Source organism: Chamaea fasciata, unplaced genomic scaffold (assembly GCF_029207755.1).
Source record: "Chamaea fasciata isolate MVZ Bird 193981 ecotype frontalis unplaced genomic scaffold, bChaFas1.0.hap1 SCAF_10, whole genome shotgun sequence".
Taxonomy (NCBI): Eukaryota; Metazoa; Chordata; class Aves; order Passeriformes; family Sylviidae; genus Chamaea; species Chamaea fasciata.
The window spans coordinates 21,590,086-21,601,441 of record NW_027094095.1 but is presented as its reverse complement, the minus strand read 5'-3'; the positions used below and the strand labels follow the sequence as shown (position 1 = coordinate 21,601,441).

General features: G+C 50.7%; 1 protein-coding gene across 4 annotated transcripts; it reads right to left on the bottom strand.

The window, feature by feature from the left end:
* Positions 1–335: 335 nt before the first annotated feature.
* Positions 336–9,562, bottom strand: TMEM125 (transmembrane protein 125). Of its 4 annotated transcripts, none has more exons than XM_066192632.1 (4): positions 9,474–9,562; positions 7,634–7,774; positions 7,097–7,248; positions 336–3,851 (listed from the first exon to the last, which is right to left on the bottom strand). In XM_066192632.1, exon 4 carries the CDS (start codon positions 3,546–3,548, stop codon positions 2,886–2,888), a length of 663 nt encoding a protein of 220 aa, XP_066048729.1. In that variant the 5' UTR covers positions 3,549–3,851; positions 7,097–7,248; positions 7,634–7,774; positions 9,474–9,562; the 3' UTR covers positions 336–2,885. The 4 variants fall into 4 exon arrangements, with proteins under 4 accessions (XP_066048729.1, XP_066048728.1, XP_066048731.1 ...); XM_066192631.1 differs by lacking the exon at positions 9,474–9,562 and adding an exon at positions 9,257–9,470; XM_066192634.1 differs by lacking the exons at positions 7,097–7,248; positions 9,474–9,562 and adding an exon at positions 9,257–9,470.
* Between the last annotated feature and the right edge of the window lie 1,794 nt (positions 9,563–11,356).

The window sequence follows — 11,356 nt, the reverse complement described above, 5'->3', positions numbered from 1 at the left end:
CTTTGTGTGCTCCATGTGAGCATCTTGCAGGGGCACGGCCAGGTCTCAGGTTCATAGAGCAGTGGTTAGGGGATCTGGATACATCTGGGTTATTAAACAGAGAGAGATTAACATGCATCTGGAGGTGGGAATTGTGTATCGGGAAAGAAGTACATGCATTTTTGGGGCTGTGGTGGCATTGTCACACTAGCTGGTGATCCAAAACCACAGCCACACGAGGGACCCTGGGCTGTTTTGATTAATTATAGCCCTGGGCTGAGGCCAGCCCTGAAAAGCCCTGACACCTCCTGCTCTGCAGAGAGGCCTGGGCTCAAGCATTAGACGTCAACACAGTCAACTTCTCTAACACTTTATTATGTATGTCCACACACAACACAGGAACCAAGAAACAAACCAGCACCTGTGCTGCAGAGGGGAGCCAATGATGGGGCAGCACAGGCTGTCCCTCTGGGCAGCTGGACACCCAACCACCATCTTCAGGCACAGCCTGTTCTCAGCCATAATCTCCTTCGGTTGCTGTCCTGGCCCAGTCAGTCACCCTTTTCTGGCACAATTCACAGGCACTTGGGGCACATTTTGAAGGGGCTGTGGAGGGGACAGGATTCACATTGACATGCAGGCAGTGAGCTGGGCACAGTCACGCCTCTTCACAGAAATGTCCAGATGTGCAAAACAGCTGGTGTGCAGGCAGCTGTGGCCTGTCAGCACGTGCAGGCTGGTGGAGCTGGCAGTCACTGCTAGACCGCTGGTGCTGGCGGAGGGGTGCAGCCTGGCAAAACTGCACATGCACTGACACAGACATGCAGAGCAGCAGCAATAGTGATGGTGCAAAACCATTCTGCTCTGGCCTGTCCCCTCCTGTGCGGACATAGGGGTCCCTGCTGGACCTGGGGCCAAACAGCCCAGAGGGGAAGAACAGCTCGGCTTTGAAGCGATTTAGCACAGGAAGATCTGAGCTCACCATCACCTTCTGAGCTCTTGGGCAGATTAAGGGAGGAGATACAGAGAGAAGAGGAAACAACAGTTTAATAAAATCTACAGATGATGTGAAAGTGGCAGAGGAAAATGTAGAAATAATAGAGACAGAGAGAGAACAGCCCAAATGATGTACCTTTACATTGGGGAAAGCAATCCAAGGCTTCAGGCAAAGGAAAGTCAGCAGGAGCAGGACAAGAGCAGGTGAATACAGATGTGGTTTCATGAGATCTCACTGCATTGGGGATGGTTGGTGTGGAGCTGTGAAGGGATGAAGCCCTCTCTGACCAGCTGATGGTGAACTCTGACACTGCCTCCAGGTGTAACACGGACAGTGATTTGTGCTGTTAGCAAAAGAATCAGCTACCATCCTCTCCCAAATGAATTTGCTACCAGGCACCAAAAAACAATATCTCAGTCTTGTTCCATTGCAGAGGAAACTTGTCAATAATGAGCAAAACCAACATCTGGGGCAGAGCAACCCAGGTGAAGGAAAGATAGGAGCAGACAAGATGAAGAATCACAGATTAGTCTGAGCTGGAAGGGGCACAGAAGAATCATAGAGTCCAACTCTTAAGGAACGGCCCACATGGAATTCAAACCTGTGACCCTGGTGTTATTAGCACCATGCTCTGACCAACTGGCTAAGAGGAAGAGAAGGTTGCACAGAAGCATCTTCAGCAGGAGATTGGGATCTATGTCTTTGGAAAGGGCAGTGAAAGGGTTAGTGTGTCTATGAGGGAAATGAGAATTTTGACAGGTAAATTAGACTTAAATCACAGGAAAAGTTCCTGCGGTGAATTGTTAGTCTGCCTCTGAGAGAGACACCTTGGCGATAAAACAAGACACCTTGTAGAGACAGAAGCCTAAAAAAGCTCCAGGTGAAGGCCCAAGTGACAGTAGAAGAACTTTTCTGCACTGCAGCAAGTGCAGCACTTGGGAGACAGAAACAGCGTGGGAACAAGCAGGGACTGGGATGAGCTGCAGGGCTCCTGCCAGCAGAGGTGCCTCTGCCTGGGAAACTCCTGTGGGAGGGCACAGCACTCTCCCCTTGCACAGCTTTTGCAGAGGGCACCCCAGCCCCAGGATTCGGGCATCCCATCACCATCCCCCAGCAACTGCACCTTGCTGTTTGTGGCTCATGTAGCTGGAGCACCCTGGCATGATAACAGAGCCCAAACACTCAGTCCAGCACAGATAATACATCAGGGTCTTGACACTGACACCCCTTGAACACCCCTTTGATAAACCACAGGTCATGATGGTCTGCAGAAATGTAAGACTGGAACAGACCCTGGCATTGCAAACACAGACAGCATTTTATGTGAGGACAGCCATGCTGTGGCTCTGGCACATACAATCCTATGCAAATCCAATACTCACTCCCACAGACACCAGTGATTTCTTGGGAGCAGCCCCTGCAGCCATACCTCCCACCAGGCTCCCTCGTGCCTGCTGACACACAAAATATCTCCTGCCATTCACCAGCTGCTAGAGGCTCTACTTCACTCGGGGGCTGGAGGCTCTGCACAGAGCACAGGTTGGTTTTACACCACCCGCAATTACAGCCTCTCCTGCCAGGAGAGTGTATGATGCAGTTCCAGGAACTGCAGGAACCAAGCAAGTGCTAGGGTCCCCAGGGGTACAGGACAGGCTCACCTTCACTCTGTAACATGGTCACAGCCAGGCAGGCAGCAGCTGCCACAGGAGGCTTTGTGGAGATAAAATGCCAGCCAGGTCAGAGCCCGCCCAGGCACCCCGAGTCTGTGCTGTGCCACCAGCCTGGGGCAAAGCAAATGCCAGTCATCTCCAACAGAAACACAAGGCACACTGCAGGTCTCGCCCTTCCTTGGGGAAAGGCCATCACCGACAGGCTGTATCCGCTCAGGCTCACGCAGAAGTGTCCTGGGTCAGATCAGGTTGGCCATGCTGGAGGTGGGAGGGAGCCGCCTGTTCCCAGCGAGGCGGCCGGAGATGGTGAAGACGCGGATCTCGCCGGTCTCCAGGCTGCGAGGAGCCGCCCGGCGGCAGGAGGTGCACAGCAGGTACAGCAGCAGGCAGAGGAGGATGGCGCTGCCGGCAGTCAGCAGGATGACCCCGCTGGTGAACATGCTGGCCAGAGGCCGTGCGGGGCTGAGCTGCATGGTGGTGGTGGAGAGGATGGTGAGCACCACCCCGCAGATCAGCAGCACCAGGGCGCTCAGCAGCAGCACCAGGCAGTCCGAGAAGCCTCCGCTCTTCAGAAGCTCGATCTGGTCCCGGCTGCGGATGCAATTCATGTCCTGGATTGCAGAGCTCAGCAGCTGCTTCAGCAGTACGAGCAGGGCCAGGAGGCAGAGCGTGGTGCCCACGGCGAGCCGCCACTCTCCAGATCGGCTGCTAGTGCTGTACAGCAGGATGATGCCCCCAATCCCGCAGGCCAGGATCAGCACCACGGCCATCCCATAGCACAGGATGGCCTTTTTGGGGTCCTGGAACCACCAGAGCTCCACATGCTCTTCCAAGATATTCCTCTGGATGTGGTCCGCATCCGCAGGAGTGCGGGGGCTGCTCAGCTCTGCCAGCTCTGGCATGGTGAGCAACTGGGTGAAGAGGGCACAGAGGTGGCACAGATGAATTTGTACCCTTACAGCAAATGGAGGCTCAATGCAGCAGCAGTGAAGGCAGCTGCATTTCTCCAGCAGTGATGTCTCGGTCTCATTCTTTGGATCCTGATGGAATTTCCTTTTGCAGTGGTGCCACCTGGAGAGCTATGGTCCATGGGCTGGGGCTGAGCCCACCACCGTAGCAGGGCTGTGAAACATGATGGAGCGTTCCCAGAGCAGCACCACAGGGGAACAGTCAGGACTGTCTCCTTCCTTTCCTTTGTCTTTCATCTGAAAAAGTCAAGAAGAGAAGATATCATTAAACAGAGACCCTGCTCCCCTGTACCAAATAATCCTGTGCCTAACCCTGGGCCTTGGTTGCTCCAGGCTGGCCTGCAGACCTTACTGTGCTTCCCTCACAGAAGCCCCCTGTGCTGAAGAACAGATCAGCTGCACGTCTTCCCGGGAAACCTCCATGTGCTGTAGGGGAACCCCGGCCTGCCCCAAGGGAGAGTCTCCTGCCTCCCCAACACCATGTGCCCTGCTCAGAAGCTGCTGGCACATTGCTGCCCAGAGGACTCTGCCTGCAGCTGGTGCTGGCAGCAGGGCAGGGACAGAGCACAGGCAAGTCCCTCCTGGGATAAAGCCCCATTCACAGCTCTGGCTTCACATGCTCCCTCATCAGCATCAGCCTCTTGTCACCAACTGGCTCTGCTGCCCAGAACGGGAGGTGGGGGTCAGGACCAGGGTTTAACCCTTCCACTCCAGTGGCTGGAAGAGTGACAGCTGCCATAGTTGCATGTTCTCAGCCCTGTCCCCACCCCTGCACTGCCAGTGGTTTCCTATCAGGAGTTCCCTACAGAGATAGGGTAGCTACATCTCCAGTGATCTCAGCACTTCTCTGGAAAGAGCCCTTAGCTGTGGCCTGGCACCCTGAGATTTTGCCCTCCTTGCTGCTGGTCTGTGAAGCACTTTGCCACTGGAGGGGTGCAGAGGAAGGGCAGTATTGGCTCCGAGGTGCTGTGCTTAGCTGGGCTCCCCTGGGCACAGCACCTTGTCTCAGCCCATCACTCGTGGTTCTTCTCAGGCTTGTGTCCCTGCTATCCTGGCCCCCCTCAATAATTCTTTGGGTACAGTTTTAGACTAAAAGTGGAAACCCCATGCATTTCTCTCACATAATGTTCCTCCCTGGCATGTGAGTGCTCCAGCTGGTCCCACAGCACCACAGGGACCCTCTAGAACACCTAGTACCCAAACCATGGAGAAGTGCTGGAGAGGACAGCACGGGAGCTCGTCAGGAATGGCTGAGCCTGGGAGACACGGGGCAAACCCTGGAGACCCAAGAACAGCCTCTCCGGTCACCTCCTAGACAGGGCAATGCACCCTTGACCATCACAAGCACACACACGAACTGCTCTGAGCCCTGCAGGAGCCCATGGCAGTGACAGGAACTGACTCGGGTCCCTTGTGTCAGAGCCGTGTCACTTCTCCTGCGTGGGGGGACAGTCACTCTGCCTGCTAGAAATGGCTCTCAAGAGCGCATCAGCCCGTGTCAAACACACTCTGTACCCTGCTCGGCACTGGGGCTCAGGCCTCCATACACAGGCGGGGACAATTTATGACCTCCACACACGGCAGCTCTGCACACACCAGGGATCTTTCCTCCCATCCCTCTCCCTGTCTCTGTTCTCCACAGACTGCATCCCGTAATGGCAATGCCTTCGCTGCCAGCAAACACCTCAAAACCCCCTCCTTAGGGGCCCGGGCAACACGGGGCGGGGGGAGAGGGAGGACAATTGTGTGGGGAGTGCCCGAACCAGACACCGCCTGACAGTGTCAGGCCAAGCCCCTCCTGAGTCACTCCCCGGCTGTGATGGAGCATGAGGTCACTCTGGACGTGGCTCAGCGCCTGCTGCCAGCGGCACACGTGTGCAGGAAGTCTGTGAGCACGGCGGGTTGGCGGGCGCGGGAGCCCCCCGCCCCGGGAGCCGCTTCTGCACTGCTGCTGCTGCTGCTGGCAGAGCCCGGGCTGCGGCACAGAAACCAGGGCACCCTTGCTGGGGAGGCCCGTGAGAGACGCACAGCTCCGGGCTGGGGCCAGAACAATCAGAAAGTATCAAACAGAGAGAGACAAGGGCTGCGGCTGAACACGTTGGTTTGTGCCTGCTGGGATGCACTTTGGTTTTGCATGAGACAGCAGATACCTTGTGCAGTCGGCGTGTGCCCAGGACACAAGTCCCCAGGAAGGTGAGGATGTCACGGGGCACTATTAAAGTACAGAGAGGCAAGGAGACATGGAGTCTGGGGTTGTTTCCTCGGCCTATGCAAATCAGCTTGGTGCTAAACATTGTTCCCTCCTGTCTTTCCTTCTCCAAGCACAGAGGTGCCTTATCTCCTCCTTGTGGGTGGGTCTAGTAGATAGAAAGTTTGTAGATTAGACTGAGATTTTGGACTAAGAGAACATAAAGCTTGGAGAAGTGCAAAGTCTGTGTCATTCTGCTGCTTGACTCAAGTTACGTGAGTCAAACAGTAAACAAAAAAAACACAACATAAACCACAATGAGGGAAAATGGGATCAAAAATCAAGCTACAGCACTGCATTCTTATGTTACTTTTTAAAATTTAACCCTTTTAGTTTTTTATTTGCTCAGAAGGGCAAGGGAGCAAAATAAAACTACAGGAGCATCTATCTGGCTGAGGAAAAAAAGTTAGGTATCCCCTCAACAAGCATGTATTTCCCAGTGTTATATTAACCTCTATTAACCGAATGATTTGGAGAGTTTCCCAGTGCTACATTAACCTATATTAAACAAATGATTTGGAGAGGCAAAGGCTTCCACTGAAGTGTACTTTCATGTTTCCTTACGTCTGTTTGAAAATGTTCTGGGAATATAATCTTTTGCTCTAAAATCATCCACACTTGCTTCTCTAGACCATGAGGGTTGGTGCTGCTAATAACAGTATTTTTACTCCTAGAATCACAGAATAATTAAGGTGGGATGGGACCTTGTGAAGTCACCTGCTTAAAGCAGACTTCACCTAAAAGTCAGACTGAGCAGGTCAGGGCCCTATTCATTTAGGTGCCAAGGGTGGAGGATCTGTAGCCCCTCAGGGATCATTCCAGAGCTGAATCACCCTCACCATGAAAACATTCCTCCTTAAATCTAGCTACAGTTTCTCATTCCTCAGGCTGGGTGCATTGCCTCCCACCCTCTTCAGAAAACTCTCTTTATATGTTAAACCAAAGCAGCGCTATCCTGGGCTGTCACCCAGCACTCCCTTCAGCACCTTTGCTGATCTGCCTTCTTGGCGTTGTGCAGCACATCACTTTGCCCAGATCAGACTGAAGGAAAGGAAGGAATACAGATCCCTGTTCTGCCATGAGGGAGGACAGCCATCCAAAGCTGTTGCCCTTTCTTTTGGTGTTCTTTGGGCTACCTGGTCTCATTGGTCTGGGACAGACCATAACAAGCCAGTTGGCCCATCAGATTGGTGTGTTTGATAGTGTGGATCACAGATGATTAATCTACACTTACTCACTACTGAAGCCAGCACCTTCTGTGTTCCCATCTCTGTATGCAGGAGAAAAAGGAAGAGAGCACCAGCCCAGCCACACAATGCTTTAAGTCCAAAGAGCACATTTCAGGAAAAAAGTGACATGCCGTCCTTCCCCACTGCTGGCTGGCAGCTGTGGAGGAAGAACAGGAAAGCACTGGGAATGCAGGAAAACAAAAATATTCATGTTTTTCCTTTTTCATTGTGTTGGCCATTTTTTTCTTTCCCTCCTCTGACAACATTTAAGTGGAAATTGAGGGTCATCATCAATGTGCTCCTGGCCACTCCTGGCTGCAGGTGTGGGAGATGTAGACTGGCTGAACACCTCAGAATGATGCATGCATATATTTATTTACTTATAAACCTTTTGTGCCTGACAGACTGATATCTGACAGACAGACCATGGACTGTATATTAATTAACACTTCAATTTTAGAGCCACATACAATTCAGCTCTTGAAATATTCCTCACTTCCCTCCTCTCCTTGAACCCAGGTACCCCCTGAAACAATGCTTACCCACAGGGTTTAGGAGGGGAAGTCTGGGGATGAGACAGGCTCCTTCAGTACTTCCTTGTGCTTCCAGCCTTGGAAGGGTTTTATGCAGCTTTTATGTGGACTTTGAGCATCATGGAGACTGGGAGAGTCCAACAAGATTTGCTATAAAATAACAATACATAAAATTATTTACATGAGCAGTGTTGGATGAGAGCCAGCAGAGCTTCACAATCTCAAACAAATCCAAGTCATCTCAGCCCTCTGCTTTCCCAGTCCATCACAGCTTTTTTTCTTCTTTGCCTGGTCTGTGCATAGCCTGTTTAGGATGGACTTGTCACCACTCTATACCTCACAATAATCTTTAGTCCAGAACAGGCATAAACATTTTCCCATAATTTAATGTAATTTTTTCCAATTTCTAATGCTTTAGGAAGCATTTCTTTGGCAAGAGATTCAGCCCTGAATTGTTGTATGTTCCTTCCAACTGAAACAGTACATTCTATTCTGTCTATTGTATTCTGTTTGTCTATTCTAGCCTACTGTATTGTCTATTCTATTGTATTTCAGTGGAAAAGGACCTAAAATGATCATCTAGTCCAACTGCCTGACCAATTCAGGGCTGACCTAATTCAAGAATGTTTTTTAGGGCCTTGCCCGGAACCATCTTCAATACTGAGGCTTGGGCTATCAACCAGTTCTCTAGGAAGTGTGTTCCAGTGTTTGACCACCTTTTCAGTAAAGAAATGCTTCCTAAGCATATTTGATTCTGTTCTAACCCCCTATAGGCTCAAAGAGAATAAAGTTCATGTATCTTGTTTTATGTCTGAATTACTACCAATGCACAAAGCAGAAGCTCTGAGTGTCAAGGTGCTCAAGGCCTGTCCGTGCACCTGGGAGCATGTGGGAAGGTTCCTTCTAAGAGAACTCAGGACTGGGGATAGAGGAACCTGCAAGGAGTGGGAATAATGGGGCTTTTTTGTGGCATCTATCTATCTCGCCCAAAATCCTAGTAGGAGATCCACACTCCTTTGCCTGCCACACCAACCATCAATTCCTGGGCTGCTCAAAATCCGTGCAAACCTGTGCAGTTTGATCTGCACCTCTGGGGAGAGCCCACCCTCACTCCCCTGACAGAAGGGTAATGCTTTCCCAGAAGTGACCATCTGTCCCACCAGCACTCCTGCCATGAGACTCCATTTGGAAAGCCCTAGGGAAGCCCTGGGTATTGGTGGATTGTCCCTTCCTCTCCCCAAGCCTAGGAGCTGTGGGCTTAAGGATGGTGGAGGGCTTGTTCTAACAGGGTCAGTGCACAGCTGCTTTGTACACAGATCTAGACAGTTTTGGCACGCTCCATTGTAAAATGCCATGTTCCTCTTCCTCTCTGCATGCTCAACAGGCATCCATTGTCCTGACCCCACAGACCTCTCCTGATGCACCTCTGCCAAGGGTGGCCTGGGATTTCCAAGGGAACAAGAAACTCCCAAGCCTTACATGCTGAGGGCAAACAGTGGCACAAGGAAGAAATGAATTGGAGACAAGAAGCAGGGTCTCTTAAGAAGTAAGTCTGAAGCAGCCTCAAACCTGCCAGCAGCTACTGCTGAAGGTCCTTCCCGCGCAGCTCCCAGGGAGGAAGGGATCGCTCACCTGCGGCAGACTCTGCCCACACGCGACAACCCAGTGCACTTCCCTGCTCCAGCCTGCCAGCAATGTTTTTTCCTCGTTTTTCTTCCACTGGATCCAGCTAACGAGGGAGCCCACGGGGAAAATCTCTGCCTTTCCTCTTGCAAGTGCTTGCCAAGACCCAGGTGAGGCTCCCCTTCCTGGTGCCGCGGCAGCACCGAGGTCCGGCTGCAGCCCTCACCTCCTGCCCGGGCAGGTGCATTCCCCAGCTGGGTGGCGTCTCAGCAAACCTGCTGCTGCTCTTGGAGACGCTCCAGAGCCGCGCCGGTGTGCAGGTGCTACCCCTCCCTCCCTGCTCGGGCAGGATCTGGCCTCTGGCCACACACCGATCCTGGAACGTGGCTCATTTCCTCCCAGCTGGAGGTGAAGGGGTGCCAGAGCCCGGGAGCAGCTCCCAGGCAGCAAGGTGAGAAGAAGCCTGCCGCCAGGCTGGCAGTGCTAGGGCACGTTTGACACATTCAGCGAGTATTTGGTATTAAGTAAAGTAGCTCCTGCTCTACTGTATTGGTTAGGGCCATCTAGTCATAACAGGGCTGCCTCTTTCTGTGGCAGAAGTTCAGGCAGGCACTTAAGTCAGGCAAGATGCCACTGTCACATCGTACGACCAAAAGGCAGCTGCAGAATCCCCTCCCTGGGAGACAGCAGCACCAGCAGAGTTTACCATACTGCAGAAGAGCTGATTTCCTGGTAATCCAGTGGGGGAAAAGGGTAACTATTTTGAGAGGAATAAGGGAAACAGCAAAGGATTCATTTAAGCGTTGGGAAAAAAAAAAAAAAAAAAAAGAGTAGCAGGAATGTTAAAGTCAGCAGGGGAATGGGATTCCCAGACTGATCAATGTCCCCTCCTTCCTGGCTAGGTTTCATGGCAGCAGAAGAAATCATTACCATTAGTCTGAGCAGCTGGAAATTTTCCAGGGAAATGCAGGAAGAAGAGAACGGGACTGAACAACAGCCCTTGCCTGGCTAATGGAAAGTTATTAAGTCACATGCTACTTTTTTATCAGGCTGTCAGAAGGGAAGCTTAGGATATACTAATCAAATAGAAACCAAGTGGTGTGAAAGGTTCGGGAATTTGTCTGAGAAAAATCTGATAGGTCTTTCAAGACTTGTGAAATATCATCTGTCCAGGGGATGTTGTCCTACATGTAAAAACCCCAAATGGTATGTGATAGGGTTTCCTATACAAACACCTTTGAACAATGAGCTTGACCCCTATCCAGAAAAACCTTGGCTTTTTAGTTGGCCAGGTTAACAAAGAAGTCATCTAAAGGGAAACCTTATTCAAACAGCCATATAATCATTTTAAAAAGTGGGCAGCAGCTTTGTAGGAGCATGAAATGCTTACCAGCTCCTTTAGGGAGGTACCAAAAGGAGAAACAGAACAATGCAGGTCAAGAGAGGATGAAAGCAGAAAATGTTTTTGCACCCTGAGAGAATTCAGAAGACCATTAGCACACAAAACCATAATCCAGTTACAACTTAATTCTAAAACATTTATAGAATGTATGTGGGGGAGTTTGACCTTGGCCTGCTTTTCCCAGTATAGAAGGGGCTTGTATATCTATTTTGCTTCCAGCAGGTCTGCTGAAGTTTAGTTTTAACACTCTGCTGTTGTTTAATGCTCCCCTATACAAGCAATGTTTTGGCTGCCCCTTAGCCACTAAGATCAAGTTCAAAATCCTCTTCAGCCTACTCTGGCAGCTCAAGCTACCTAGGCTTCCTCTGACAGGCTGTGTTTTGCCTTTAAAATTTGCTAACAGGGGTGACATAGGGACATATTTTTAAGCACATCAGTCACCATTTAGAAATAATTTGCTATCTGTATAGGTATATTAGGAAAAGATTCTTCTTTTTCAGAAAAGTTGATTGCATTTCTCTAAACCACAACTATTAAAGCAGTGTGTTGTATGATTCTAGCCCTCAATTTGTCCTGACATAGAGAGGGGAAAATTATACCACATGAGAGCCTAGCAAATTAAAATGGGTGTGTCCTGAAAATCTTAGAGGGAACTAGTTTCTAAAATATTTACTAATTACATTAATTACATCCTCTTTCTGTACAGG

Excerpts from the sequence above, each read along its gene's own strand:
- TMEM125 (XM_066192632.1), bottom strand. The coding sequence starts at position 3,548 with ATGCCAGAGCTGGCAGAGCTGAGCAGCCCCCGCACTCCTGCGGATGCG.